The sequence below is a fragment of the Lissotriton helveticus genome, chromosome 9 (genome assembly GCF_964261635.1).
Source record: "Lissotriton helveticus chromosome 9, aLisHel1.1, whole genome shotgun sequence".
Lineage (NCBI taxonomy): Eukaryota > Metazoa > Chordata > Amphibia > Caudata > Salamandridae > Lissotriton > Lissotriton helveticus.
In genome coordinates, this window is record NC_136070.1 from 249,772,458 (window position 1) to 249,798,658 (window position 26,201).

General features: G+C 44.9%; 1 protein-coding gene across 1 annotated transcript in view; it reads left to right on the forward strand.

Moving 5' to 3' along the window:
- LIN52 (lin-52 DREAM MuvB core complex component) overlaps positions 1 to 26,201 on the forward strand; it is a 349,735-nt gene that overhangs the window by 50,142 nt on the left and 273,392 nt on the right. The window contains exon 3 of the mRNA XM_078659874.1: positions 21,862 to 21,899. Within this exon, the coding sequence (XP_078516000.1) occupies positions 21,862 to 21,899 (38 nt within the window). The remainder of the gene's footprint in view (positions 1 to 21,861; positions 21,900 to 26,201) is intronic.

Sequence of the window (26,201 nt, forward strand, 5' to 3'; positions counted from 1 at the left end):
TTGTAAACGTTATTGGTTCGTAGCTGAGGATGGTTTTCGTTGATCAGAAGTATCTCTTTTAGAAAAGGTTGGAGTCACCTGTACTTTAATCAGCACAATTGCATTCCACATAAATATAGTCTTGCCGCGTGTAGAACGTTGGCATACAATACCAGACGCGTCCACTAAATGGCGATATCCTCCTTCCTTGTGAATGAGCTGAACTAGGGTTTAACAATGTTGCATCCGTTTCTACAACATAAGCGTATTCCTAATTCTTGTGTGAACTAGGAGCCACTCAATGGAGACAGAGCCAGACCAACGCCAGACTTAAGATTTTGTCAGGATTTCTGACGGTGCAAAATCGGTAGCAAGAAAAATGGATCGCTCTGCACTTGTTGGGAATAAATACCTTTGCTGTTGTTCAGTGCTGATATACGGCGGCTTAGCTGCTGTCAGTGGCTACTGTGGTGCACTAGATTTGTGAACGAGTCTCCCATAGGATGATGTTTAGGGTAGCATTACAGATACTTTGTATCAGATAACACCATTGCAAGTTGCCTAATTTTGTTACAGCACAGACACGTTGCCCATTGCTAGGGGGCTCTGTGACTTCACTTTTTAGGTCGAGCTGGAGAAAGCAATGCAAAGCATTGCATCCAGCGAAGTATCTAATGTTGTCCGCTTTCTGGGAATCTGAGACAGGGGTCGGGCACGCGCGGCTATTGGGATCTGTGGACGCGCACGTCCAGGCCGGCGCCGTGCCCATCTCCTGCCTCACATTCCCTGAAGTGCACAAACACACACACACAGCCACACTCACGCATGCACACACACACACACACGCAACAGCCACACTCGCGCATGTACACACACACACGCGCAGGCACACACACACACACACGACGGCGGCTGCGCAGGATTCGTAGCCCCTGCCCATCGGCCGCCTCCGGGGCTCCGCCCTGCTAGCACGCCATTGGCTGAACGCCCCTCAGCGCTGGCTCGTCCCCGCGCTGCTGTTTTTTTGATGGCGTTGTCTGGCTGTTTACCTGTCTCCTCAACCTTCACGGCAGAAGGGCGCTGTCAGGGCCTGGCCGGACCAAGGCTCCCTTCAGACATTGCGCCACACTGTGAGGCATCTCTGGGGCGGCCTGTTTGTTTTCCCACGTTCACACTAGGATGTCGAATAAGCCCAGGGCACTGTTGAAAGCCGCAATGCTTCCCAATGGCGTGCCATCGAGTGAAATGCACTTGTGACAGAGTATGAGGTCACGGGCGAGTACTTACTTTGACAGGGGGAAGAAACGCACACAGGCCACAGCAGCACGCACCCTTTTATCAATAAGCGATACATGCCAAGCGTTCTGGCTTAAGGTTTAAACATTTCACTCGATGGCATATGGCAAGACTGATTTCCTGTGTTGGGTGCGGGGGAAGGCTAGGGACGGGTTGGTGGTATTCCGTAAGTCACCAGGGCCACGCCCACGCACCAGAACACGTGATAAAACCAGCTGTGGCCTCTGGGTCTCATGACATGTAAGTGACATCAAAGGTTAACTACCGTAAAGCATGCTGAAAAGCATCTTTATACACTAAGGAGCAATGCATTTGGGTGGGTGGCATGTTTCCTCAGATCTCATCAAACCAGAGGGGCACTTAGCACTTATCATCCTGACAAAATGTAGGTTGCTCAATAGCTATATAACACGGGACATGTGGCAAGACATTCTGTTGGTTTATAAGGAACATCAAAGGCAAATGGAATGGGACTGTGAAATCTCTTCCTACAAATGCATTGTTTCCAGATCTACAAATGTCCCTCGTTTTGAATGGCAAGGTAATTCTAGCAGGGATGGCAAAAAGATTGTCCTCTTAATAGCGTCTGCGGGACTCAATATATAACGGACGTACTACACCTGCCAAACTCTAAAAAGTACAAAAGCATCAGTGACACATTGCACTAGTGCTTTGTGCAGAGGGCATTCGAGGCACGAAAGTGACACAATGAATTATGGCATTTCTGACCCTTCTGTCAATCAGTGTTAATAGGGAGGTCCTGGAAGTGCACCTTAGCACTGCGAGGGGTAGTGATTTGTTATGAAAAGGCCACCACCGTGGTGTAACAGACTACTCTGCTTTTACCACCATCTGCTGGCTCTGCTGCATTCCAATCCATCATTTTTTGGCCCGTGGGCCACTTTAGGCAGAGTCCCACTTAATGTAAATCAGTACTGACTCCGCTCCTCATGGAAAGAGCCCATTCTGAACCATGCTCATCTCACGGCTTCACCCTGCAGCCCACTGCTTTTTTAGGTCTCGGCTAGAAACGCGCGAAGCGCGTTCTCGCCAGAGAACTATAGCTGTCGGCTCAGCCGACAACAAGAGGAAAGTGGAGACAATAGCTGGCCACGCGCATCACTTTGCCATAGGATTACATTGCGCGCGTGAACTTCTGCTGTTTTCAGCATGCCAGAAAGAATCGGATCACGTCACGCGCCTCGGGAAGAGGTCACGTGACTGACTTTGGAATGCAGGGGGAGTCTGCAGAGGGGCGCGCAGCGCTGATAAACAGGCAGGCTTTATTTCAGGAAGCAGCGGTATTTTACTTGTTGCCTCATGTAACTTAACATTGGCCTTTTAATTTAATTTGTAAACTTGTAATGTTAATAATAAAAATAAACCGATAGCATAGAAGTGCTGGCAGCAGAGAGCGTGTGAGGTAAGCGATAAAGGCAGAGAAGGGACTGGGAATACAAAAGGGATAAAGGCAGGAAACTAGTCGCAGGACAACAAGGCTACGCGCAGGGCACCGCGCGGCGAAGGAACCCACCAGGAGTCGGAGCAGGGAGGCTAGGGGCAGGCAGTGTCAGTGTCACACCTGAATCATCCTAGAATGTCGGATTGCCAAATAATGGGTGTGGAATTCACAAGGACCCCAGTTGCGCGTCTTGCAGCCCCGATCATCAGAGTGGATGCTTCGCGTGCGGCCACCTAGATGGTGCCAACGCGGGCTGTGTATATGTTGCGCAGCCTCGTTGTGCCCCACAACACAACTACGCAGCCCGTCGTGAACCACGGGCACGAGACGCAGTCAGATCCAATGATACTCTCTCCCAGCCCGACGCTCAGCAGGAGTGTAGCCCAACACGATCGGCCAGTCCGTGGCAGGAGGTGTCCATGTTGCTCACTGGTTCTTCTGGACCGCGAGGGGAGCAGAAAGTCGTCGCTGGTTGCAGTAACAGCCAAAAGCTCCCCCGTGGCAGGGTATGCACGCGCCTTACTCACTTATGTCACATTCTGCCAATATTTATTAACGCTGGGGGACTCTGTGCCTGCTGCGCAGTGACTGCTCTGCCTGCATATTGTTACTGGACAGCCAGACCGCAGTGGGCATCCCTGGTACATTCCTGCACGCCAGCCCCAGGCAGCCAAGCTCCTGCGTGGCCCTGAACGCTAAATACGACCAGACTATGGACGGCTGTTTCAACGCTGCTGATCTGAACACTGCAGATCTCGTGTGGAGTATGTATTTGAAAGACAACCCACTGGATTTATACATCGCATTTTGATCCATTTGAAGGATTTGTTTTTTTACTTCAAAATAAAGTATTGTAATAATTATACGTGGCATGCCTATTAACCTCTTCCGTGCGACCGCGTTTCCCCCTCCGGTGCTGGGCCGTAATAGAAACGGGCGTGGTCATGACGGAACGGTTCCGTCATGAGCACAGCTCAACCGACGCTCATGACGGAACCGCTCCGTCATGAGCACCGAAGGGGTTAAACGATGTCACCATGTGGTATGTAGAAGTATCTCTTGCATTTATTACGTTTAGCAAAGCAATTCTAGTTAAAAAAGAACCCTAATCACTTTATTTGGGTTGATTATATATAGTGCCGACATACTGCCTTAGGCCTACAGTGTTTCGGAGTGCTTTGAGGTGCAAAAGGCTAAAGAGACCGCAAATGAAGTCATGAAATGCAGGACGCACAGTGAAAAAAACCACTGCTAATGTAAGGCTAGTTTGGCAAAGCTTAATGGGATTTTAAAGAACATGTTGTTAAAGGTGAGCAGTGAGTTCTGCTGCGTCGCAGACATCCCATTAATTTACACGGAGTTCAGCCCCCTTGGGTATTTAGGGCACAACAGTGGAACACTGCGGCCACACGCTCTTAGCAGGGAGCTTGCTCGTAGCCTAAGAAAGTAATGTCCATACAACAAAATTCACTACAAGAGTCACACTATTACCGTTTAAACAGTCTTTTAATTGGAACAGGAAAAATATAACATTAATTTTTTTTAAATGAAAAAAAGTAGCTACCCTCCCCCTCATCTTAAAACTGGGGCCCATCAACGCGAGAAGCATTACTACAGTGGGATTACTTATGGAATCGGCAATGTTTTTCTCAAATGTGCCAGGTTTTATGCTCCACATGCATGATTTAAACAGGTGTATGGAATATAATATGAACAGACCTTATTCTTTGCTTTGGTAACGCCGATTTGACATTTCTCTCTTATTGGGTGTTGGGCAGACTTCTCCAAGGAGTAGCTCTCCAGCTACCTGTTAGTAGCTGTCCTGTGTGCAGCCCACCCTACTAACTTAAAAAGACTTTTCAAAGATTAATTAATATATGCATACCAGAATTGAGTGTGTTTGAAACGACAATGTGTACATTTTCAAACTCATAAGCTGATGTTTGTAGAAACATGGCTGAATTCCACAATATATTTAAAGGTGATTTTTGAGTCATACATTATTTGGTGTTAAGGAGACTTATTACTGACATTATTACCATGGACCCATAGGCATCGACATTTTGGCTATTTTATGCCACCCATGTATAGGCATTCCAAACTGAAAACACGTTTTTTTACTTTACTGCTGACAACCCTACCATGTAATCTTGCAATGCAATAGGTCTAGCATGATTAAAGTTTGAGCTATTGGCATTGCTAAATAATGCAACACCAATAGCTTTTGTTGCAGTTGGTGTTGCAATATTTAGCAATGCCAATAGCTCAAACTTAATTAACCCGAGACCTATTGCATTGTAAATGCTTGTTTTTATGTGTTTTCCCCATTAGACGGATTACCGTGAGAACTGCAACATTGATAGCAAAGGGTCTATAAGGGTTTGTAAAAGTCGGAGTTTTGGGCTGCAAGAGCTTTGGTCGGAAATTCAAAGTTGTCTGTAATAGTCCATTTAACTAAACCATTCTCAAAGTACTCTGTCTGAACACACTGAGAGCAGTTGCTTGTCTCAGATGAATTCTAATAGCTATGGGCTTCCTTAGTGCCAGAAAGTCGTTTTACTTACAAGTCTCGTTAGTAATGCAATTTTGAGCAGCCATAGTTGGACCTTTTTATGGAAGATTAGCATGTTATTAAGCATTACATTTGGCAGTTTTTGATCCAAGCATTCTATCTGTGGCTCATTAAGATTTACAAACTCCGTGTTTTTTTCATAAACCGTTTTATTGGTTTTCTTGCAAGGTATACAGCAAGCATGAGGAAAACAATTTTTTTTGTCTTTGCATTACTTTCATTATTCACATTAACATTACGAGTAAATTCCAGTACATCGAGGCGACACACTCCGTCTTTGTGGTAGGATGATAATATTTTTGATCTCTTCTCTCTTTCGAAATTATGTTTGTGCTTTTACTGACCATCACTCTGAAATCGTACACTCCAGCTTTCCTGAGGACTGTACATGTGATTCAAATGTAACCAGGTTGTCCGTGACTCTCCCACCTCTTGTTGACAATCTGCCTTGTGATAGAGTTATTTTTAACGGTTTCCCCATGGACTGTATTTGCCTGTGTAAGTTTGTCTCTTGTGAGGTCAGGTGTCCAATTCGTCTTAGTGAACTTCAAAAGGACGTACAACCTATGAGAATAAACTCTGCAGCAGGAGAACCAGAAATATGAGAGTGAATTTCCATCAGACATCCATTACTGAATACAAGTAACTTCTGCTGTACTGTTGCTTTGTTCCACACCCGCAAGACATGTGAGGACAATGGACAGTATGCATTTTTTTCACTGCGAGCGGTAGCATGTTTGAGTTGGACATGGGCATGTTATAAACGTTTCTATTTTTGCATGCCCCACTAGGATATTCATGTGCGTCTTGCATTCAATTGTACCTGGGCCTTCCTCAGTTCTCTACTGTCACTTTCTCTTCCCGGATGTTGCTGAGAGGATTTTATATTAACCCTTTCAGAGGTGTGCCAATGCCTTCCTGTAACCTCCCTTTCCTGGGTTGGTATCTGTTAAGTCTCCTAAAGTCAGTCTTTCCTGTCTGGAAACCATGACCTCTTGTATTGGGCACATTCCCTGGATGTCTCTAAACAGTGTTTGGTACCAATTTTACCAGGTGGATGTCTTTGAGTACTAATATTGTCCCATTGCCCCTCTCTTGGCTTTCTCTGAACTCTCCTATGTCCCTCCAGCTACATATGGCATGACATCATTGGGGATTGTCTTTAATGGGATTCAGCCCCTTTGCTCACTATCACTACTGTTGTGTTAGACTTGCCTCATATGGCTACTCTGTCAATTTATGGGTATATTTCTGATGGCAATTTTGCCACCTGCCCACTTACCATGCTTTCCCACCCTGCTACTTGCTCAGCAAAGGTGCCACTCTTAAGTGTAATACAAGAGGCAAGTGTGAGATGCTCAACATTAGGCGTTTGGTGGAGTGATCTAAAAGCCTATTCTAACATGTTTCATATGTGTGACCTTCCCATGGCTGGTGTGAAAAGGGACTGTGTGCTGCTCTGCATGTAATGACTCAAGATGTGTGCGAAAAAGCCTTTCTCCTGGACTTTGCACATTCATTGGTCATTGGGCAGTTATTGTGAGTTGTCATGCGATTCTATCATTTACCACAGACATCAGAAACAACGACAGTCTAACCAAGGAACTCCTTTTTTTAAATTTTAGATCTCGCATACGAGGCAGCGTGCACTGTGTGTTGTGAGAGATATTGTCACCTTACAGCGGGCTTAGGGACAGCCAAATATTACCATTTGTTGTCTTCATTTTCACTATCATTTGCTTTCTTTTTCTTTTGTAGCTTGTGTTCTCTATTCTTCCTCTTCATGCGTTTGACCCTTCCTCTGAGCATGGATGCATTACTTGCATCCTTCTCGTGCTCCCTTTTCAGCCCTACATTTTTCTATTTGCTTAAGCACTTTGCTTAAGTGTATGTGTTTAACTGTATTCTCTCTCATGTGCATCCCCTTCGCACTTGTGCTGCTTTTTCTCTGATCATGTGGTTCTTCCTGCTCTCTTCTTGATACCCCACATGCTTCTCCCCGGTGTTATTTCCTTACCTGTGTGCTTCTCCCAGCTTCACGTTGCGCTTAGTTATCCATTTGCTTCTCCCGCTTCACATTCCTCTCTCTGTCTTTGTTTTCCTTCCAGCGCCCTCTGTCTTTCTTCACCCTTACGTGCCCCCACACGTGTTGCTTCTTCTCCCCACCTGCTTGTGCTATTTTTTCTTTTTGTTTACAGATCCAACTCTGATTGGTAACCAAAAATAAACAAGCATTTGCAATGCAATAGGTCTCGCATTAGGAAAGTTTGAGCTATTGGTATTGTAAATGACAATTTTTTTATTTGTGTTGGTTTTGAAAATAGCGAAATTAATAGATTTGTCATTTACAATGCCAATAGTTATAACTTTCGCAAATGTGACACCTTTAGCATTTGTAATGCAATATGTGTTTTATTTACGTGACTTAGATGTACTGCTATTACACATAACAATGGCTTTTAACTCCTTAACTGCGCCAAACCATCCGCGCTAGTGCAGAACGTTCTATTGCGCGGGTGGGGCCGCGACGGCCAATGGACGTGCGCAGCACTCCAAAGGTAGTGCACGCCACGGCCGTTGGCCGTCGGCAGCAGCGATGAGGTTAATTTTTTTTAATAATTAATACTTAAATAAAAGTTCTTGTAATTTATAATGGCAATAGCTTAAACTTTTGTAAATAACTTTTGTGAAGATTATGTTCAGTGTATTTTATTGTGACAAAAATCCAAGAACAGAAGTGAAATATTAACATCTTTTTGTGACATTTGTAATAAAGCTTGAAACATTGAGAGAACATATTTGAACTAGTTGTTGTTGAATGGTTGCACAAATTGATGCCATGGTGGCGTTGAGTGATGTTGTTGTGGCGACGATTGATGCTGTGGCGTTCAGTGATGCTGTGTTAGCGCATATTGATGTTGTGGTGCCCCTGAGTGATGCTGTGGTGGTGCTGAGTGATGCTGTGATGCTGTGGTGATGCGATAGATAGAGGAAGGGCGATAGATAGATAGAGTGATGGCGATAGATAGATAGAGTGATGGCGATAGATAGATAGAGTGATGGCGATCGATAGTGAGTGCGATAGATAGAGTGAAGGCAATAGATAGAGTGAGGGCGATAGATAGAGTGAGGGCGATAGATAGAGTGAGGGCGATAGATAGAGTGAGGGCGATAGATAGAGTGAGGGCGATAGATAGAGTGAGGGCGATAGATAGAGTGAGGGCGATAGAGTGAGGGCGATAGATAGAGTGAGGGCGATAGATAGAGTGAGGGCGATAGATAGAGTGAGGGTGATAGATAGAGTGAGGGCGATAGATAGAGTGAGATAGATAGAGTGAGATAGATAGAGTGAGATAGATAGAGTGAGATAGATAGATAGAGTGAGATAGATAGATAGAGTAAGATAGATAGATAGATAGATAGAGTGAGATAGATAGATAAGAGTGAGATAGATAGAGTGAGATAGATAGAGTGAGATAGATAGAGTGAGATAGAGTGCGATAGATAGAGTGAGATAGATAGTGAGATAGATAGATAGATAGATAGAGTGAGATAGATAGATAGAGTGAGATAGATAGATAAGAGTGAGATAGATAGATAGAGTGAGATAGATAGATAGAGTGAGATAGATAGAGTGAGATAGATAGAGTGAGATAGATAGAGTGAGATAGATAGAGTGAGATAGATAGAGTGAGATAGATAGAGTGAGATAGATAGAGTGAGATAGATAGAGTGAGATAGATAGTGAGATAGATAGATAGATAGATAGATAGAGTGAGATAGATAGATAGAGTGAGATAGATAGATAAGAGTGAGATAGATAGATAGAGTGAGATAGATAGATAAGAGTGAGATAGATAGATAAGAGTGAGATAGATAGATAAGAGTGAGATAGATAGAGTGAGATAGATAGAGTGAGATAGATAGATAGAGTGAGATAGATAGATAGAGTGAGATAGATAGATAGAGTGAGATAGATAGATAGAGTGAGATAGATAGATAGAGTGAGATAGATAGATAGAGTGAGATAGATAGATAGAGTGAGATAGATCGATAGAGTGAGATAGATCGATAGAGTGAGATAGATAGATAGATAGAGTGAGGGGCGATAGAGTGAGGGCGATAGATAGATAGATTGATAGATTGAGGGGCGATAGAGTGAGGGCGATAGATAGATAGATTGATAGATTGAGGGGCGATAGATAGAGTGAGGGCGATAGATAGAGTGAGGGCGATAGAGTGAGGGCGATAGATAGAGTGAGGGCGATAGATAGAGTGAGGGCGATAGATAGAGTGAGGGCGATAGATAGAGTGAGGGCGATAGATAGAGTGAGGGCGATAGATAGCGTGAGATAGATAGATAGAGTGAGATAGATAGATAGAGTGAGATAAATAGATAGATTGATAGAGTGAGGGGCGATAGAGTGAGGGCGATAGATAGATAGATTGATAGATTGAGGGGCGATAGATAGATAGATTGATAGATTGAGGGGCGATAGATAGAGTGAGGGTGATAGAGTGAGGGCGATAGATAGATAGATGGATAGATAGATAGAGTGAGGGCGATAGAGTGAGGGCGATAGATTGAGGGCTTATATTGTGCAGCATTGCTGATGGTGAAGTTTATGACCTTGTTGAGTTGTACAAACCGAGCATTTGGTTAGGGCCGCTAGAAAGCTATTGCAATGGTAAACACACATTACAACGCATTTTTTACAACGCACTACCATTACAACGGAACTTTTACAACGCAAATACCATTACAACGCATTTATTTACAACGCATGTTTTTACAACGCAGGTACTTTTACAACGCATACCATTACAACGTAAGTATTGGTAAGTATATAATTATATTTAAAATGTTATATGTTAGGTTTTTTTTAAAGGGGTATTTTTAGGGTTTAGGGTCAGTTTTGGGTTTTTGGGTAAAGGGGTATTTTTAGGGTTCAGGGTCAGTTTTAGGTTTTTGGGTAAAGGGATATTTTTAGGGTTCAGGGTCAGTTTTGGGTTTTTGGGTAATGGGGTATTTTTAGGGTTCAGGGTCAGTTTTGGGTTTTTGGGTAAAGGGGTATTTTTAGGGTTCAGGGTCAGTTTTCAGTTTTTGGGTAAAGGGGTATTTTTAGGGTTCAGGGTCAGTTTTCAGTTTTTGGGTAAAGGGGTATTTTTAGGGTTCAGGGTCAGTTTTGGGTTTTTGGGTAAAGGGGTATTTTTAGGGTTCAGGGTCAGTTTTGGGTTTTTGGGTAAAGGGGTATTTTTAGGGTTCAGGGTCAGTTTTGGGTTTTTGGGTAAAGGGGTATTTTTAGGGTTCAGGGTCAGTTTTCAGTTTTTGGGTAAAGGGGTATTTTTAGGGTTCAGGGTCAGTTTTCAGTTTTTGGGTAAAGGGGTATTTTTAGGGTTCATGGTCAGTTTTCAGTTTTTGGGTAAAGGGGTATTTTTAGGGTTTAGGGTCAGTTTTCAGTTTTTGGGTAAAGGGGTATTTTTAGGGTTTAGGGTCAGTTTGGGGTTTTTGGGTAAAGGGGTATTTTTAGGGTTCAGGGTCAGTTTTGGGTTTTTGGGTAAAGGGGTACAGGGTAAAAATAAAATAAAATTAAATTTAAATTAAATTAATTAAATGAAATTAAATTAAATTAAATTAAATTAAATACAATTACATTACATTATATTAATTTTAAATAATATACAATTAAAAAAAATATATATACTTACCAATACTTACGTTGTAATGGTATGCGTTGTAAAGGTACCTGCGTTGTAAAAAAATGCGTTGTAAATACATGCGTGGTAATAGTATTGGCGTTGTAAAAGTCCCGTTGTAACGGTATGCGTTGTAAAAACATGCGTTTTAACGTCATATATCCTATTGCAATAGTACAACTTGCTGAGTGCCAGTTCTGGATGAGTGTTTTGGCTGTGTTTACAAAGGGCCTGAGAGCGCATCTTGCACCTTTTCATTAATCGGTGCTGCGTTCAGGGGTGTGGAATTTAATAAAATATCTACTTGTCCATGGAACGGTTGCTTCATGAATCTAACTGTCCTGTTACAAAATCTACTTGTCCCTTTGGTGCCATGTATTGCGGCGACAAATTATAGCAACAATCTCATTATATAAGGGCTCTGACAAATAGCCTCTCTGGTTATGCCATAGCTCATTCCACAGTAGGGTTTGAATACTAGCAATTCCCTTATTTTGCCAACTTTCTGCAGATCTACATGCTGGGGATAGTGGTAAGCAATAGCTCTCCATAGTAGGAATTCCCTTTTAGGACTATGCAAAACTACTAGCTTGCATGTTTTATGAGTTTTCATTAGCTCATCTCTAATATTTTCGCATACAGAGAAAGGTTGGAAATTTACTCCTGACAAGGGCAGAAGTACAACTTGTTCCAGGATGGGGGGGTCGGGTGGGTGGTGGGAAAGTGAATTTGTTACCAGTCAACAGATTTTCGCATGAGCACATCTGCACATGCATATTTGCTTGTGCTAAAGTGCAGTTTTCAAATATTTTCTAGGAGTACAATTTCCTGACCTACTTCTGTAAATTAACCTAGACCTTTTGTGTTTATTAAAATCCCATCTCTCTCTATCTAACGGTTGAGCATCCTGCTCTTACAACAGGAACATATCGCCACACAAAGTAGTTTTGTTCAGTGCCAGGAACTACTGTGGTAATGCGTGGTTTTTCAGACCAAAATATTTTTGCTTTTGCCAATGTTAGTTATAATGATGAGGGCCCGTCAACTTCCAAAACAATAACGTTTTTCAAAAACCATGTCAAAACAAGGCATGGATTGACAAAACCAAAAGGCTGACCGCCAATGTCATACCAGTTGGCTTTGCCAATGCTCGCTTATTTTCATATATCCAATAATTTTGTTGAAACTGGTTACACTGTTTTTCCATTATAAATATTGTTTCGAAATATTAGCATGCATCAACACCTTTTACTAAACAATGCTTCAAATAAATGGTAACTCAAATTGCATAGTAGTTAAGAAAAATGTTTTTTTCCTAATTGCAATTCTGTAGGAGCATTTCATTTTATTTTGAAAGAAAGTGATCATCAATCTTCCATTCAAGCTTTTGCATATATTTGCATCTAATCAGAGAGCATCCTAGAAGCATTATACATAGCCTCATATTGATAAACTTTGCAAACGTGTGTACACAATTTTATACTTGAACCCCTGTCAGTTGTGCAGTCTAAACTTACAGCATTTCCCTGGAGCGATCTCCCTAATAATGAAGACTTTGTATTTATGAACCATAAATACAAGTTTGAACAGCATTAACATATGGACACACATATTATCTTAACTGCAGGCAATGCCCTTCCCTGATTCATAATGTGGTACTGTAATCTGGCAGCCATATGGTTTTGTGCAGCAGGGGGTTGGGCCTACTTTTCCTAAGGACAAAATAAAAATTAAAACTTCTTGTCCTTTACCCTAAACAATATGGCTTGCGTTGGGCTATGTGAGTTCCACACCCCTGTGCATTAATGTTGCTTTGTTGATCATCTAGAATTCCATACTCCTGAATATGCTGGAAAGAGTGCCAAGTTTCTGGCCAACTAGGTAAATTTCACTGAGTTGGGTAAGTGGAGGCGTCATTAGATTCGATCATCAAGTTGGATGAGGAGAAAAAGTATAGGACCTAAGTTTTGGAGAAATGTAACATGAATTAATATAGAGCCATTCAAGAGTTCAATGTAGCTGAGAAAGCATGAGACACTTATCCAAAGTAAGATAAAGAAATGGGAAAGGAGGAAATGAGAAGTAGGAAAGGAGAAACATTTCTGAGTCATTGGTTCAAAAGTGATATGAGAACCTAGATGGTTTATTTTTTTATTTTTTTTATTTCAAGACCTTTATTCATCAAGTATGAAAGCGGTGACACAGCTCTGCGCCTACAACCTTAAAGAAGGCCGGCAGCGTCTCAAAACAAGAATCGGCATATCGTTGGACTACAGAGCAATAGTATTGTTACACAGCAAGCCGCCTACAACCCTTCCGGGCCGGCTGCGTCAACAGTTAATGAGGTCTTGACTTTTATGTACTTTAAAACATGAAACATTAACCAGTTTGAATCAGTCCACTACCGCACTCCGTCCCCCCCTGACACTACTATGATGTATGGTTGAAAAGAGCCCATTTATCAACATAAGTGACACTATTTACAACAGTTGCAGCGGTACACATAGCGAGATAGCTTTCACTCATCCATTTGCGCATTAAGGTATGCAGTTAAGAACACCCAATAATCCTTTGGCCTGGACCTAGCCGGTAACAGTTCTTCATATGTGCGTAAGGTATCGTGACAATAGGTCATATCCCTGAGCCAGTGCTTGACTGTAGGCACCGTTTTACTCCCCCAGCACATTGATACTCTACGTTTAGCTAGGAGGAGGGCTACAGCACAGAATCTGCGTGGCATTGGTTTCATCTTACCCAACAAACCCAGGAGACAACAGCGAACAGTACATTCCAGTTGTATTCCCACCATCGCAGACAGTGTGGTAGTAACTTCCGACCAGTAGGCCCGGATTTTCTCACAGTACCAGGCCAAATGTACAAAATCCCCATGCTGAGAGTGACATCGTTTGCAATGTGCATCCTCCCTGAGACCGTACCTGTGCAAAGAAACTGGGGTGTAATGTGCTTGGTGCAAGTATTTAAAGTGAATTATGCGCAAATTTCCATTTGGTGTTAATAGTGTCGTTAGCATGCATGTGGTTTCCCATTCCTTGTCAGTAAGGCGGTCATCCAATATCAGGTCCCAACGCTCTCGAGCTTTAGCAGTGGTATGTCCTATTTCTGTTTGGGCAGATGCATAAAGTCTGGACACCAGATGAGACGTGTTAGGAGAGACTATGAGCATCTGCAGTGTGTCCAGTGTGGGTGGTTCCTCAGGGAAAGCAGGATATAGATGTCTAAGTGCCATTTTTAATCTATGAAACGTGAATTGAAATAACAGGGTCGGATTGTGTATGTAGGCCAGATCAGCTTCTGTGAGGAACTGTCCTTCCTTAAATAAATCTCCCATTGAGACCAATCCTACCTGCGCTAGGAGATCCATACCCACCGGTTCCGCTGTCACCGATAATGCTGGATGATCATCTAGGGGAAGAGCTGGAGCATAAAGTGGTAGTTTACGGGCCAACTGCCCCAGTTTCCTCCATGCTGCATTAGTAGCATCAATGGTGTTTATATCCCTGTTGTGGAGTGGTGTCCTTTCATGTGTTATAATGGCATCGAGCGGGATAGGATCTGCATCTCCCTCCTCGACCGCTACGTGGGACATGTACGGGGTTCTATGAAACCAGAATGCCGCATATTGTGCCTGAGCACACAAGTAGTATAAAAAGAAATCTGGGACACCCCACCCCCCTTTAGCCGTTGGTAATGTTAAGGTGGTTAGATCTATGCGCGCCTGCTTACCTGCCCATATGAGCTTCAGCACCATCGTAGTTATACCTCTGAATACTTCTCTCGGTGGCTGAATGGGTATATTGTTGAAGAGGTATAGAAGTTTCGGGAGTATTACCATCTTTACTATTGCTACTCGATCGGCTAGGGACAGTGGAAGTTGAATCCATCTTTTAGTTTTGTCCTCAAGGGCATCAATCGCTCTGCCATAATTGGTTCTGATGACAACTTCGGGGTCTCTGTGAAACCATATACCTAAATATCTTATGGGGTCTGTTTGCCATTCCAATGGGTATTCCACCGTGTGCGGTGTAGTGGTGTCTGTGAGTGGGATAATTGAGGACTTCTCCCAGTTTATTTGCAGACCCGAGAAGCCTCCAAATTTAATATAAGTACGTAGGAGAGGATCTAAGTTAGTCGGCGAATCGCGAACATATAGTAACATATCGTCCGCATATAGCGAGATGTGTAGGGGCCTGTTTGGAAATTGCAGGGCGAGATGATGGTTCTTCTGCCTCACTATACAAGCCAAAGGCTCCAGAGCCAGAGCAAATAGTAGGGGTGACAGTGGACAGCCCTGTCTGGTTCCCTTTCCTATCAGAAATGCTTCAGAGACATAGCCATTAATCCTAACTCTAGCAATGGGTTTAGTGTATAGTAATTGGATCCAGTGAATGTAGATCATTGAAAAACCCATTCTGTGCAGTATCGTTATCAAATAAGACCACTCAATAGAGTCAAATGCCTTTGCGGCGTCCAACATCACTGCCACCGCCTGTATCTTTGGCTCTAGATAATGTGAGATCGCAAAGAGCGTACGTGTGTTGTGTGTGGTATTGCGGGATGGTATAAAACCTGACTGGTCTGGTAGAACCAAGTTCGACATAAGCGGCTGCAGGCGCACAGCAAGTACTTTAGCCAGGATTTTAGAATCTACGTTGAGTAGGGAGAGGGGCCGATATGAATTACAGTTTTCTGGGTCTTTGTCTGGTTTGAGAAGGGCCACTATCATTGCCTCTCTGAGTGTTGCTGGTAGTAACTGAGCCTCATGTGCAGCCCCGAACATAGCAACTAAGCGAGGTGCCAGGAGGTCTTTGTAGGTTTTGTAAAATTCGCATGTGAAGCCGTCCGGGCCAGGGCTCTTGCCATTGGGCAGGGATTGGATCACTTCGGACACCTCTTCGACCGTGATCGGCAAAGATAGATATTGCCTTTGGGAGTCAGAGAGCCAGGCAATAGCGATGTCGTCTAGATATTGAAGTGTGTCTTGTGGTGTCGCTACTGGTCTTGACTGATACAATTCCTCATAGCTCTGAGCAAAACATTTGAGAATGGCTGTAGGGTCAGTGTGTACTGTATTATCTTCCCCTTTAACCTGTGTGACAGTATTAGGCAAGCGGCCTGTGCATATTTTGTTTGCTAGGACTCGCCCGGGTCGCCCACCCTCTCCATATGTGCGGGCTATGTGTCTCTTGGTCAGGTACTTAATCTCATCTTCCGCAAAAGACTGGTGTTCCGTTAAGGTAGTTCGAATTTCTGCCAGCGTTGCCGGAAGGGGTGATACTTCATACCTACGCTCTAGCGTACTGAGTTTGGCTTCGCATCTTGCTAATTGTGTTCGTATGTCTTTTAGTAGCCCTGCTGCAGTGCTAATGCAGATACCACGTATGGTCGCTTTGAAAGCTTCCCATAATAGGCCTGGATCTTCCGTGGAGCTTTCGTTTAATTGGAAATATTCACTAATAGCCCTTTCTATTGTCTCTTCATAAACCGGGTCGGTCAACGCTGTGGCGTTGAACCTCCAACTGTATGGGGGCGGCACATAGTCTGGAAAATTGAGCGTGAGTTTAATAGGGTTGTGATCTGATAGCGTTTTGGGCATATGTGTAGCCGCCCTTGTCCACAGAAGTAGGTCGTCAGTACCCAGCCAGTAGTCTATGCGCGACCAGCTTCCATGTGCTGCTGACGTGTGTGTCGCCTCTTTAGTATCTGGATGACGGGCTCTCCAGATATCCGAGATGTGTAGGTCTAGCATCATGTCTAGCAATTTGGAGCGGGCTTGAGTGTGATGCTCTGTTGTGTTTCCCGATCTGTCGAGTTCGTCCTTTAGAGCTAGGTTAAAATCACCACCCCAAAGTATCGTGCGTGTGTCCTCTGAGTGTAGTAACTGCCATATCGCATGGTAGAAATCAGGAGCATCAATGTTCGGGCCGTATGTATTCACCAGTGTGAGCGGATGACCCCGTAGCCTACCCTTTAGGATGACATATCTACCATATACATCTAGGTGCGTTGTATCTATCTTGAAGTTCGTCCCTTTTTTGACTAGTATGGAAACCCCTCTAGAATATGAGGAATAGCGCGAGTGGTGTGTAGATTCTGCCCACCGTCTTCCCACTTGAGCTGTCGAGTGTGGAGCTTCATGTGTCTCCTGAAACAGTACGATGTCTATGTGCCATCTGTCTAGACACGCAAATATCTGACGCATTTTTTTTGGGTTAGTGTAACCTCTAATGTTCCAGGTAAGGAAATTTAAGGGTTGTGTAGTCAACGGAGTACTAGCCATCGTATCTTACAGTGTAAAGTAACAACAAACGGATGGTGCATTAAGTGGATCATTTGTCGATTGCAACTGGAAAGACTGATATAGGCATTTTCATAATAGCAATAGGTACATGTCTGGTAGGTATAGGCAGTGTATCTCAAGCGGACAGATTCCGAATCAAAAACAATTCCCACAACAATTCCCTTCCCACCCACAACAGCAGCCCAAACCTGCTGATGCCATACCCAACCCAACTTGTCCAAACTTAAGAACATTTTGTGGGGTTTTCCCATGGGGGATTCTATCTGGGCTACACATCTCCATCCGAAATATCGGATGTGGACGGGCTATGTTAAGGACAGACACCTTAATGCTCAGGGTACCAAGGATCCTGAATAAAACATAGTGATGCAGCATAGAAAAAAAATACAACTGGGCATGTGCAGGCTAGGACATCAATCCAATGCAAGTCTGTTCATCCAGGGACAGGTCTATGCCTCCAATAGGCATGGAGAATAGCGTTTCGCCCGATGTCTAGGCCAGGTATTCTTTGGCACGGAGGCGTGGCATATGAACGCTGGCTGCATTATTGGCTGCAGGAGCCAGAGGTTAACGACCACAGAGTAACCCACAGCTTCCAATGTCCAGCTCTGCAGTGAGACCCATATCAATGCATCAAATGGCAACAGTTCACGACAGTGTTTATGGCGATGTAGTCAGTAGTTAGGACCTAGCTATGGTCATGCAGATGTTATATGGTGCGAGGCAATGGGTTCTTGAGCATCTCAGGAAGTGTACCCCTGAGTATCAACACAAAACCTCATACAGCCATCTCTGTAGTTCTTGCCCATGAGAAGTGTGCATAAACATCTGAGTATAGTCTATTATGAATGTAACACACCAAAGGGGTAGAGTGGGAGATAACTAGCTTGTCCCGGGATTATAGCGTCCTGTTGTAAAGCATATCTCCAAGACACTTGATAGTAACTGAATAGTGACGTACCAATGTATGCTACCTTCATCTCCTAGATCAGGGCACTACCTGCACAGTATTAAACCTCTGCACATTGCTGGCAGCATGTATCATACAAAATCCGTCTCTACTAGTGGTCAGCAGGCTCTATATACCGGCTTATCAGTTCAAAGAATCCTTTAGAATGTACTCACCACTCATGCAGGGGTCATCCCTACCCAAAACAGGTCATATCGCACCATTAGTCGACTCGTCGTGATTGCTAAGGATGGTCTCAGGTAACTACCGCTTTTGCTTGTGATATACCTTGAAGTCGGTTCATTCCTGTTCTTTATCTTGCTCCTGTCTGTCTCTGGTCCGCCGCGTGTTCATGATGGTTTTGATGTATTCATTGGCCGCCTTCGGTGTAGATAAGACCGTTGATTTGCCCTCCCAGGTCACCTTTAGTCGTGCAGGATACAGCATCGCGTAGTCCACCTTCAGGTCCCGCAGTTTTGCCTTGGCTGGGTTGAATTCTTTGCGTGCCTGTTGTACCGCTATTGTATGATCAGGGTAGAATTCTAAGCGATTGTTCTGGAAGACGAGTTCTTTGCGCTCCCGTGCCAGTCGCAGTATCGCATCCCGGTCTCTGTAATTTAAGATGCGTGCCACAATGGGACGTGGCGGTGTGCCCGGTGGGGGCGGTGGTGCCAGGGTACGGTGCGCCCTTTCTACAACGAAGATTGGTGATAGCGCTTCCTTGCCAAACAGCGCCAGGCATAGCTCCTCAACATATAGTTCCATTTTGCCAATGTTTGTAGTTTTGGGCACTCCCGCGATGCGCACGTTGTTGCGTCTTGATCTAGCTTCCAAATCCTCCGCCTTGGACCGTATGACATCAAGAATTTTCTCAAAGCCCGTGCATTTGGATGTACTGGCACGCGCTTCATCTTCCACTGCCAATATTCTGTTCTACGCCCCAGCCTCTCGCCGTGCTTGTCCATTTTGGCCGCCATATTGTCCACTCGGCAGGTTAGGTGGTCTAATTTCCCGTTTATGTCCTGCAAGCTGGACTGGATAGCCTGGAGAATAGACTCCATCCCATGCGTCGCCTCTGTTGTAGTATCTGTCTCTGTATCCGACTGGGACACAGGGCCACGTACTGTCCTACGCTGTTCAAAATTAAGCTTAGGCTGCTGCCTGTCCGGTTTGCCCATGGTTGAGTCCCGGTTGGAGCACTAACCAGCGGGATGGGGCACTACCGCCTGGTCCAGCAGTTATGTCAGTGGGCGCACTTGGTGTAAGCACGCTGGCGCGGGACAAGAGTCAGATCTTCGCCTATTCAAAGTGGTCTCCTACTCAATCCAGAGACAGGATCCACGCGGCGGCGCCGTTGGGTGCGTAGTATTGGCGGCAGGACGGAGGATCGTGCCGCTGAGGCCGCCACCAGGCACGAGCCACTCGCAACGCCCTAGCCCCAGCAGAATTAGATTTGGTGCGTGGCCATATGCGATTTGCAGTCAGTAGTACTGGTTCGGCCCTGAAGAGCGCTAAATACCTCAGAGCTGCTCCCCGTCACAGAGCCATGGAGTTGAGCTTGCGGATCCTCGCTGGAGCCAAATGGGATGTCGTTGCGAGTACACGGGAAACAGCCACTGCTGCCGAGAATTCCTCCGAGTAAATCGTGGTTCATAAGTTGGGGCTGCCTCCCGTCACACAGTGTGTAGACTCAATGCATGTGTGGGCAAGTAGTGTCCCAAAGCAGCCGATGCCAGCAGTCTGGATGTTCGCGGCATCTCAACCGTCCCGTTGGGCTCTAATGGGCGCCGCCATTTTGTCGCTGTTGTTTCGCGCCTAATGGCGTGGGCGGTCTAAGTGCTTTGTGCTGGTCGCAGGGGCGCATGTTTCTGGTCAAGGCGAGGGGTATAGATTTGCAGGACACCAGGCGTCTCCGTAGGGAGGCTTGTAATTGCTTAGGGCAGTTCCGTGCGTTGGGCAGTGCCCCGGGCGGGAGCCGCGATCTCGGCTGTCATACCGTCCCGCGCTCCTCACAAAAGGTGCTGCATGAATGATAAGGAACAGTACCCAAGGAGAGATTCCTGGTAGGGAGCGTGGTCAGAGCTTACGTCTCTGTGTCTGTGGTCGGAGCGCAGAGCACATCACGCCAGGCCGTAGTAGAGCCAGGCACCGGGGAGCAGCAGCCGCCACCTTACCCGATGTCCGTCAGCGAGCGCTCCAAGGCGTCGGGCGTGATTACTCCTCATTCGTTCTCCTCCTCGGCTGGCTCATATGTTCCTTAGGTGCCCGGTATCATCCTCTGTCAGCTGGTGGCACGGATTGTCAGCATTGGTCGTCTTCAGCGGGTCATATTACGTTTTTCAAAGCCCGTCCGACGGAGCTGTCTGGTCAGGCAGCCATTCCGTAGTGCGCCCTCTAGCGCCCCCCCCGAGAACCTAGATGTTTAGAGAGAAAGGGGGAGAACCTATACCAAAGCCTTGTGATACACCCAATAGGTTGCTGCTGAAGTCTAGGAGTCCCAGGTTACTTAAGATCATCTAGGAAGGGATGGGGCTGGTCATTTATGAGCTTAGACTGTGATCCCTAGTGAGTTAAGAGGATGATCAACAGTGTAAAAGGTTGTGGGTAGGATCAAGAGTATGAGAATGAAAGATAGGCAATTAAAATGGGCAGTAATGATGAAGGTGGATATTTGCAAAAGTGCAGTTTACATTGAGTAGAGGGTACGGAAACAGGATTGCAGGGGGCTGTAGGCTATTAGACAATAGTGTGTAATACGATTAAAGACCAATCATTCTAGTACCCTGGATTAGAATGGGAATAGAGACACTTGGTGGTCCTAGATGGGAGTGGAGGGGTCACTAGTGGGCCAGTAAGAGATGTATCCGTGCAGTGCTCAGCGCATGGAGCTTGTAGGCCTTATCTGAAAGGGCCTGTAGGATCACGAGTACCTTACCAGCTATTAGGGACTCATGCTGTAGGCTAGTGTGGTGCTTGACTGCTAATCTTCTGGGTATTTTGTGAAATGCAGTTGCGGTATGCTTAATCTAATCTACAATCTTCCAAGCCTGGTATACAGTTCTGTACAGTGATGGCTTTCATGAACCGTGACTCCATTGTTTTGTATCCCAAAGAAGATTAAATTGTCAGTTTCAAGACCTTAACCCTTTTTTCTTCTTTTTTCTGTAAATTGTCATTGTAAAGGTTTATTGAGAAATTAATTTGGCTAATTATCACTTTATCTCTCTTCACTCATTTTCTCTCTCTCCATTATATTCCCTCTTTCCCTTTCCCCCCCCCCCAACTCTTATTTGCACTTCGCGCTCATATGGTCATCGTCATTACCCTTAATTGTTGCTTACTACTGTTGTCCTTCTCCTTTTTTACCATTCACTGCTCATCCTTCTATCTGGCCTCTCTGCATTTCCTCTGATCATTTCCCTTACTTCTCCTCCCTGTGTTTTTGCTTTGTTTACGTTTGTGGAATCTTTGTTATTGTATTTCCTTTTCTTTGCCCTTCTTTTCCTTTCTCATTTTTGTTTTGCAATATCAATTCCTGCTTTCTCACTTGTGTCGCCTCTTTACCCATTGCCTCATTTTCTCCCCAGTTCCAGGAGTTGCTGAATTTGCTGCTTCCTTTAAAAATGTAAGTTATTTCCCTTTTTGTGGTAGTGTGCCTGTATACATTTGTACTCAGTTGACAGAGATTCTTTTCATGATACCTGAAAGTGTGTTGAACCCTCCTGCCTTCAGCTGCTTCCTCCTCTTTATTATTTATTTAGGAGTTTTATATAGCGCTGGCCAGACCCGTAGATATCGGAGCGCTTTACATCATGATCACTTGTAAGATACATAGACATACTAATATATATATTACAGTCAAAGTGTGAAATCCCGCATTCTATAGAATGTCTAGGTAATGTATAGAATGCCTGAAAATCGAACGTCAAAGTATGAAATGATTGATATTTTATACAATGCCTAGGCATTGTATACTTTGCCGGATTGTCTGCCGGCAAAGTATATAATACGCATAATCCCGCCCGGCAATGTGTGAAATCCGGCATTCTATAGAATGGCAAGGTAATGTATAGAATAACTGAAAATCGAACGTCAAAGTATGAAATGATTGATATTTTATACATTGCCTAGGCATTGTATACTTTGCCTGATTGTCTGCCGGCAAATTATATAATACACCTAATCCCAGAGACAGCAAAAGTTATCAGCAAGCAAGGGGCAGAGACAGCACAGGTTATCAGCAAGCAAGGGGCAGAGACAGCACAAGTTGCCAGCAAGCGAGGGGCAGAGACAGCACAAGTAACCAGGGAAAGAGCAGGTGGCAGCCGTGCGGTGGTGTGGGGAGCGACCTGCCTTCAAGCAGGGTCAGAGGTCGTGTACAGCATCCGGCTGAGGTTCCACAGACGTTCTTCCGTCATCCTTTCCCGTGGTTCTTGTATCACCATGTCAGAAAGGAGTGTAGTGCCACGACAGGAATCACGCCATGCTTACATGCAACGACGGTTCTGCGATGAATTATCTCAAGTAAGAGCCAATGCTGCTAAAAACTGTGTTTTCCTAACCAAAACCAGTTACCAAAAGTTAGCGGACGATGTGAAAAAGGCTAAGACGACCATTAAGAAGGAACCACGGGACTATTGGCTGGTGAAACACTATGACGTAATGTTGGTCGAGAATACGACTAAGTTGATCTATCCTGTTAAAGAAGGTACGAGTGCTATTTAGTTTTACATTGCGGACTCCGAGTTATTTGACATACTCCATAAGGCCCATTTGGCTATTGGTCATGGAGGATGAGTCAGGATGTTGAAAGAACTTTCACCCAAGTATAAGAACATTACCCGTCATGATATTGAGCTGTATATTCACCTTTGTGAGCCTTGCCAGAAGAAGCAAAAAGGTGTTAAAAAAGGTGTTGTGGTCAAGCCAATGGTTTTTTCTGAATTCAACTCCCGTTGTTAGGTTGATCTCATCAATTTTCAGTCCCATCCTGACAGAGAGTACAAGTTTATAATGGTGTACCAAGATCATCTCACTAAGTTTGTAGTTCTCAGGGCTCTGAAATCAAAGAGAGTGGAAGAAGTAGCCTACAAGCTTGTCGACATATTTACGTTGCTTGGTGCTCCAACGATTCTACAGTCCGATAACGGCAGGGAATTTGCAAACAATGTGGTAAGCAGCCTAAAGGAGTATTGGCCCACCTTGAAGATCGTCCATGGTAAGCCCCGCCACTCACAAAGTCAGGGAAGCGTCGAAAGAGCTAATCAGGACATTGAAAATATGCTGTGTGCTTGGATGCAAGATGAAAAAACTAGCTGCTGGAGTGAGGGATTACTGTTCCTCCAACATATGAAGAACAGAGCTTTTCATTCTGGGATTAAGAGGTCACCATATGAAACTCTGTTTGGCTGCAAAGTCTCTCGACGTCGTCCCTGCCTGACGACGTTTTACAAGACGTAGAGACTGAGGAAGAGCTCGAAAAAATAATAGAGAGCGTACAAACAACACAACAGCAGGAAGAAAGACGAGATGAATCAATGCAAGAGGCACAGCTCCCTGCAGAAAACATAGCTGAGAATGCAATCCATGATGGAGAAAACCAAAACAGTGATGAAGCCATGGTTATCGAAGAGCCTTCCATTTCCGTGGTTACCGAAAATCCTTCTTCTTCCACTATCTGTTGCGTCTGCTTAAAAGAAACCAGCGGTGCTCATACATGTCGAAAGTGTGGCCGAAACGTTCATGCCTTCTGTGGACCTTCTCCTAAAGACGATGACTGCGACGAAGTAGAAGGTTATGGGGTTAGCATTTTGTGCAATGTTTGCTTCAATAGTGAGAAAGCTATCCAAAGTATAATGGAATCAAAATCGAACCTTGAGATTCAGGCCAAAAAAATGAAAAGGGATTCTGACAAAAAAATTCCTCCTGTGCCTTTGGGTGCCACTGTGCGAGTTCCGATTCCTGACGTCGACAAAGGGCAGGATGACTCACGCAATCTCTTGGCAGTTGTTATGAATGTGACGGAAGATGGCTTTTACCGACTTGGAACTCCACAAGTAATCTTGAAGCAACTCTACGCCAGATCACAATTCACTGTATGTCCAAAGAACTTAATGAGAATTGAAGATATTCCTGGTGGGGGGAACATGGCGGCAGCCGCTTGAGCTGCTGCAGTGCTCTGTTCCTGGACTCCTGTCCGGGTGCTTATTAAGTGTTACCGGGCTGTATTTGAATGCGGTTTTCTGACATCTAAGGCTGTTTGCAGCGTCGCACGCTGCAGTGGTTAACCAAACGGGTTCTTTTCTATGAAGAAAGGTTGGCGTTTATTTAGTCACTCTCGCCCGCTCGCCATTATACCCCATGTGTTGGGAGGGGGCGTGTCTACCTGTGAAGGCTGCCGCTGCGGTGTGCATACCGGCCACTGTCGACTTTGTGAGCCGGCAGGAGATCACGAATGAGTGCCGGGGGTCTCTGCAGCGAACAGCGAGTTTGCCGGTGTGGGGTCTGGCCGCCCTGGAGCTCCGACGGGGACGCCGGACTCGAAGTCTTCTTCCGAGACGTCGCGGGGCTGTTGCGTGCCCCGTTACAGAGGTGGAGGTGACTGGAAAATCTGCGAAGAGGTGGGGGAGCTGACGACGGATCAAGAACGGAGGGAAAGAGGTGGAGGCTGCGGAGACACCAGCAGCAATGGCGGTAACTGGGCAGAGGGAGCTTACAACTTGAGAGGAAACAAGTATAAGGGTTGCAAAGGCTAGGAAAGCGAAAAATAAGCAAACGCAGCCTCAAGATATTAGGTTTTCTGTGGACGGGGGTTTAAGCTTGCCCTCTGTTCCATGTTTTGGCGAGGCTGAGTCTGTGACTAAACCTGTGGAGTCTGTGTTGGCCAGTAATACTATCTTTGACAACGCCAGCACCAATAGCAAAAACAAACTTTCCTCATACTTGACAGGCCAGGTTAAGGCGAAGCGTGCCTATACCTGTAAATCAACTAAGGGGTCTGAGGGCAAAACTTCCAGCTCTGTGACTAAAATAACTCCGTCACTCAGGTCATTTTTTAAGGTGATCCCACAAGTGGTTTTATTACCAGATAAAAGTCCTCCCCCTGATAACCTAGAGAAGTCACCAGCAGAGGTACCAGCAGAGGTTATAGGTCTTGAGGGGGAAATGAGTACTGTGGTCTTGCCTAATAAGAATAATACCCTAATGGATATGGCTACAGGTGGCGTAGAAAGCTCAGTGCATTTGGGAGCTAGTGTGGAGGTTGGAATGGATCGAGATGGGGATACAGCGAGTGAGGTTGACGACACTATTGTTTGTACATCGGGTCGCCCCCCGCCTCTTGCTTTGGTCCTGGCTCCCCATTGTCTCCACCTTTTTTGCTGGCCCACCTCATCTTTAATATCCGGTTCGAGCTTACAAGATACTATGCAAGGAGCTACATCTGCTACATCAGTTACATCAGTTCCCCTGTCCAGTGTTATGTCGTCCAACTGCACTAATGCAGACCTGGTTGCCACTTTGCAGGCTTCTTTTCAGGGAATGTTTACATCTTTGTCGGATGATATTAAAAAAGGGTTTGAGACTTCGGCGTCAAATCAGGCCGACATCAGGTGTTTTTGTAAATCTATGGATAAAAAATTAAGTGATCTTACACTGAGAACAGAGGTACTTGATGACAGGGTAACAGGTATGTCCTTACATCTTGATGAAGTACACGTGAACATCACCACGCTTAGGAAAGACGATCAAATCTTAGCAGAAAGGATGGAGACGCTGGAGAATAATGCCCGAAGGAATAACCTTCGTATCTTGAATATCCCTGAGGATAAAGAAGGTTCGGACATTAAGCAGTTTGTCATCTCACTGTTGAAAGAAGCATTGCGATTAGACCAGTCAGAGGAAGAATTAGCCTTAGACATCCAACGCA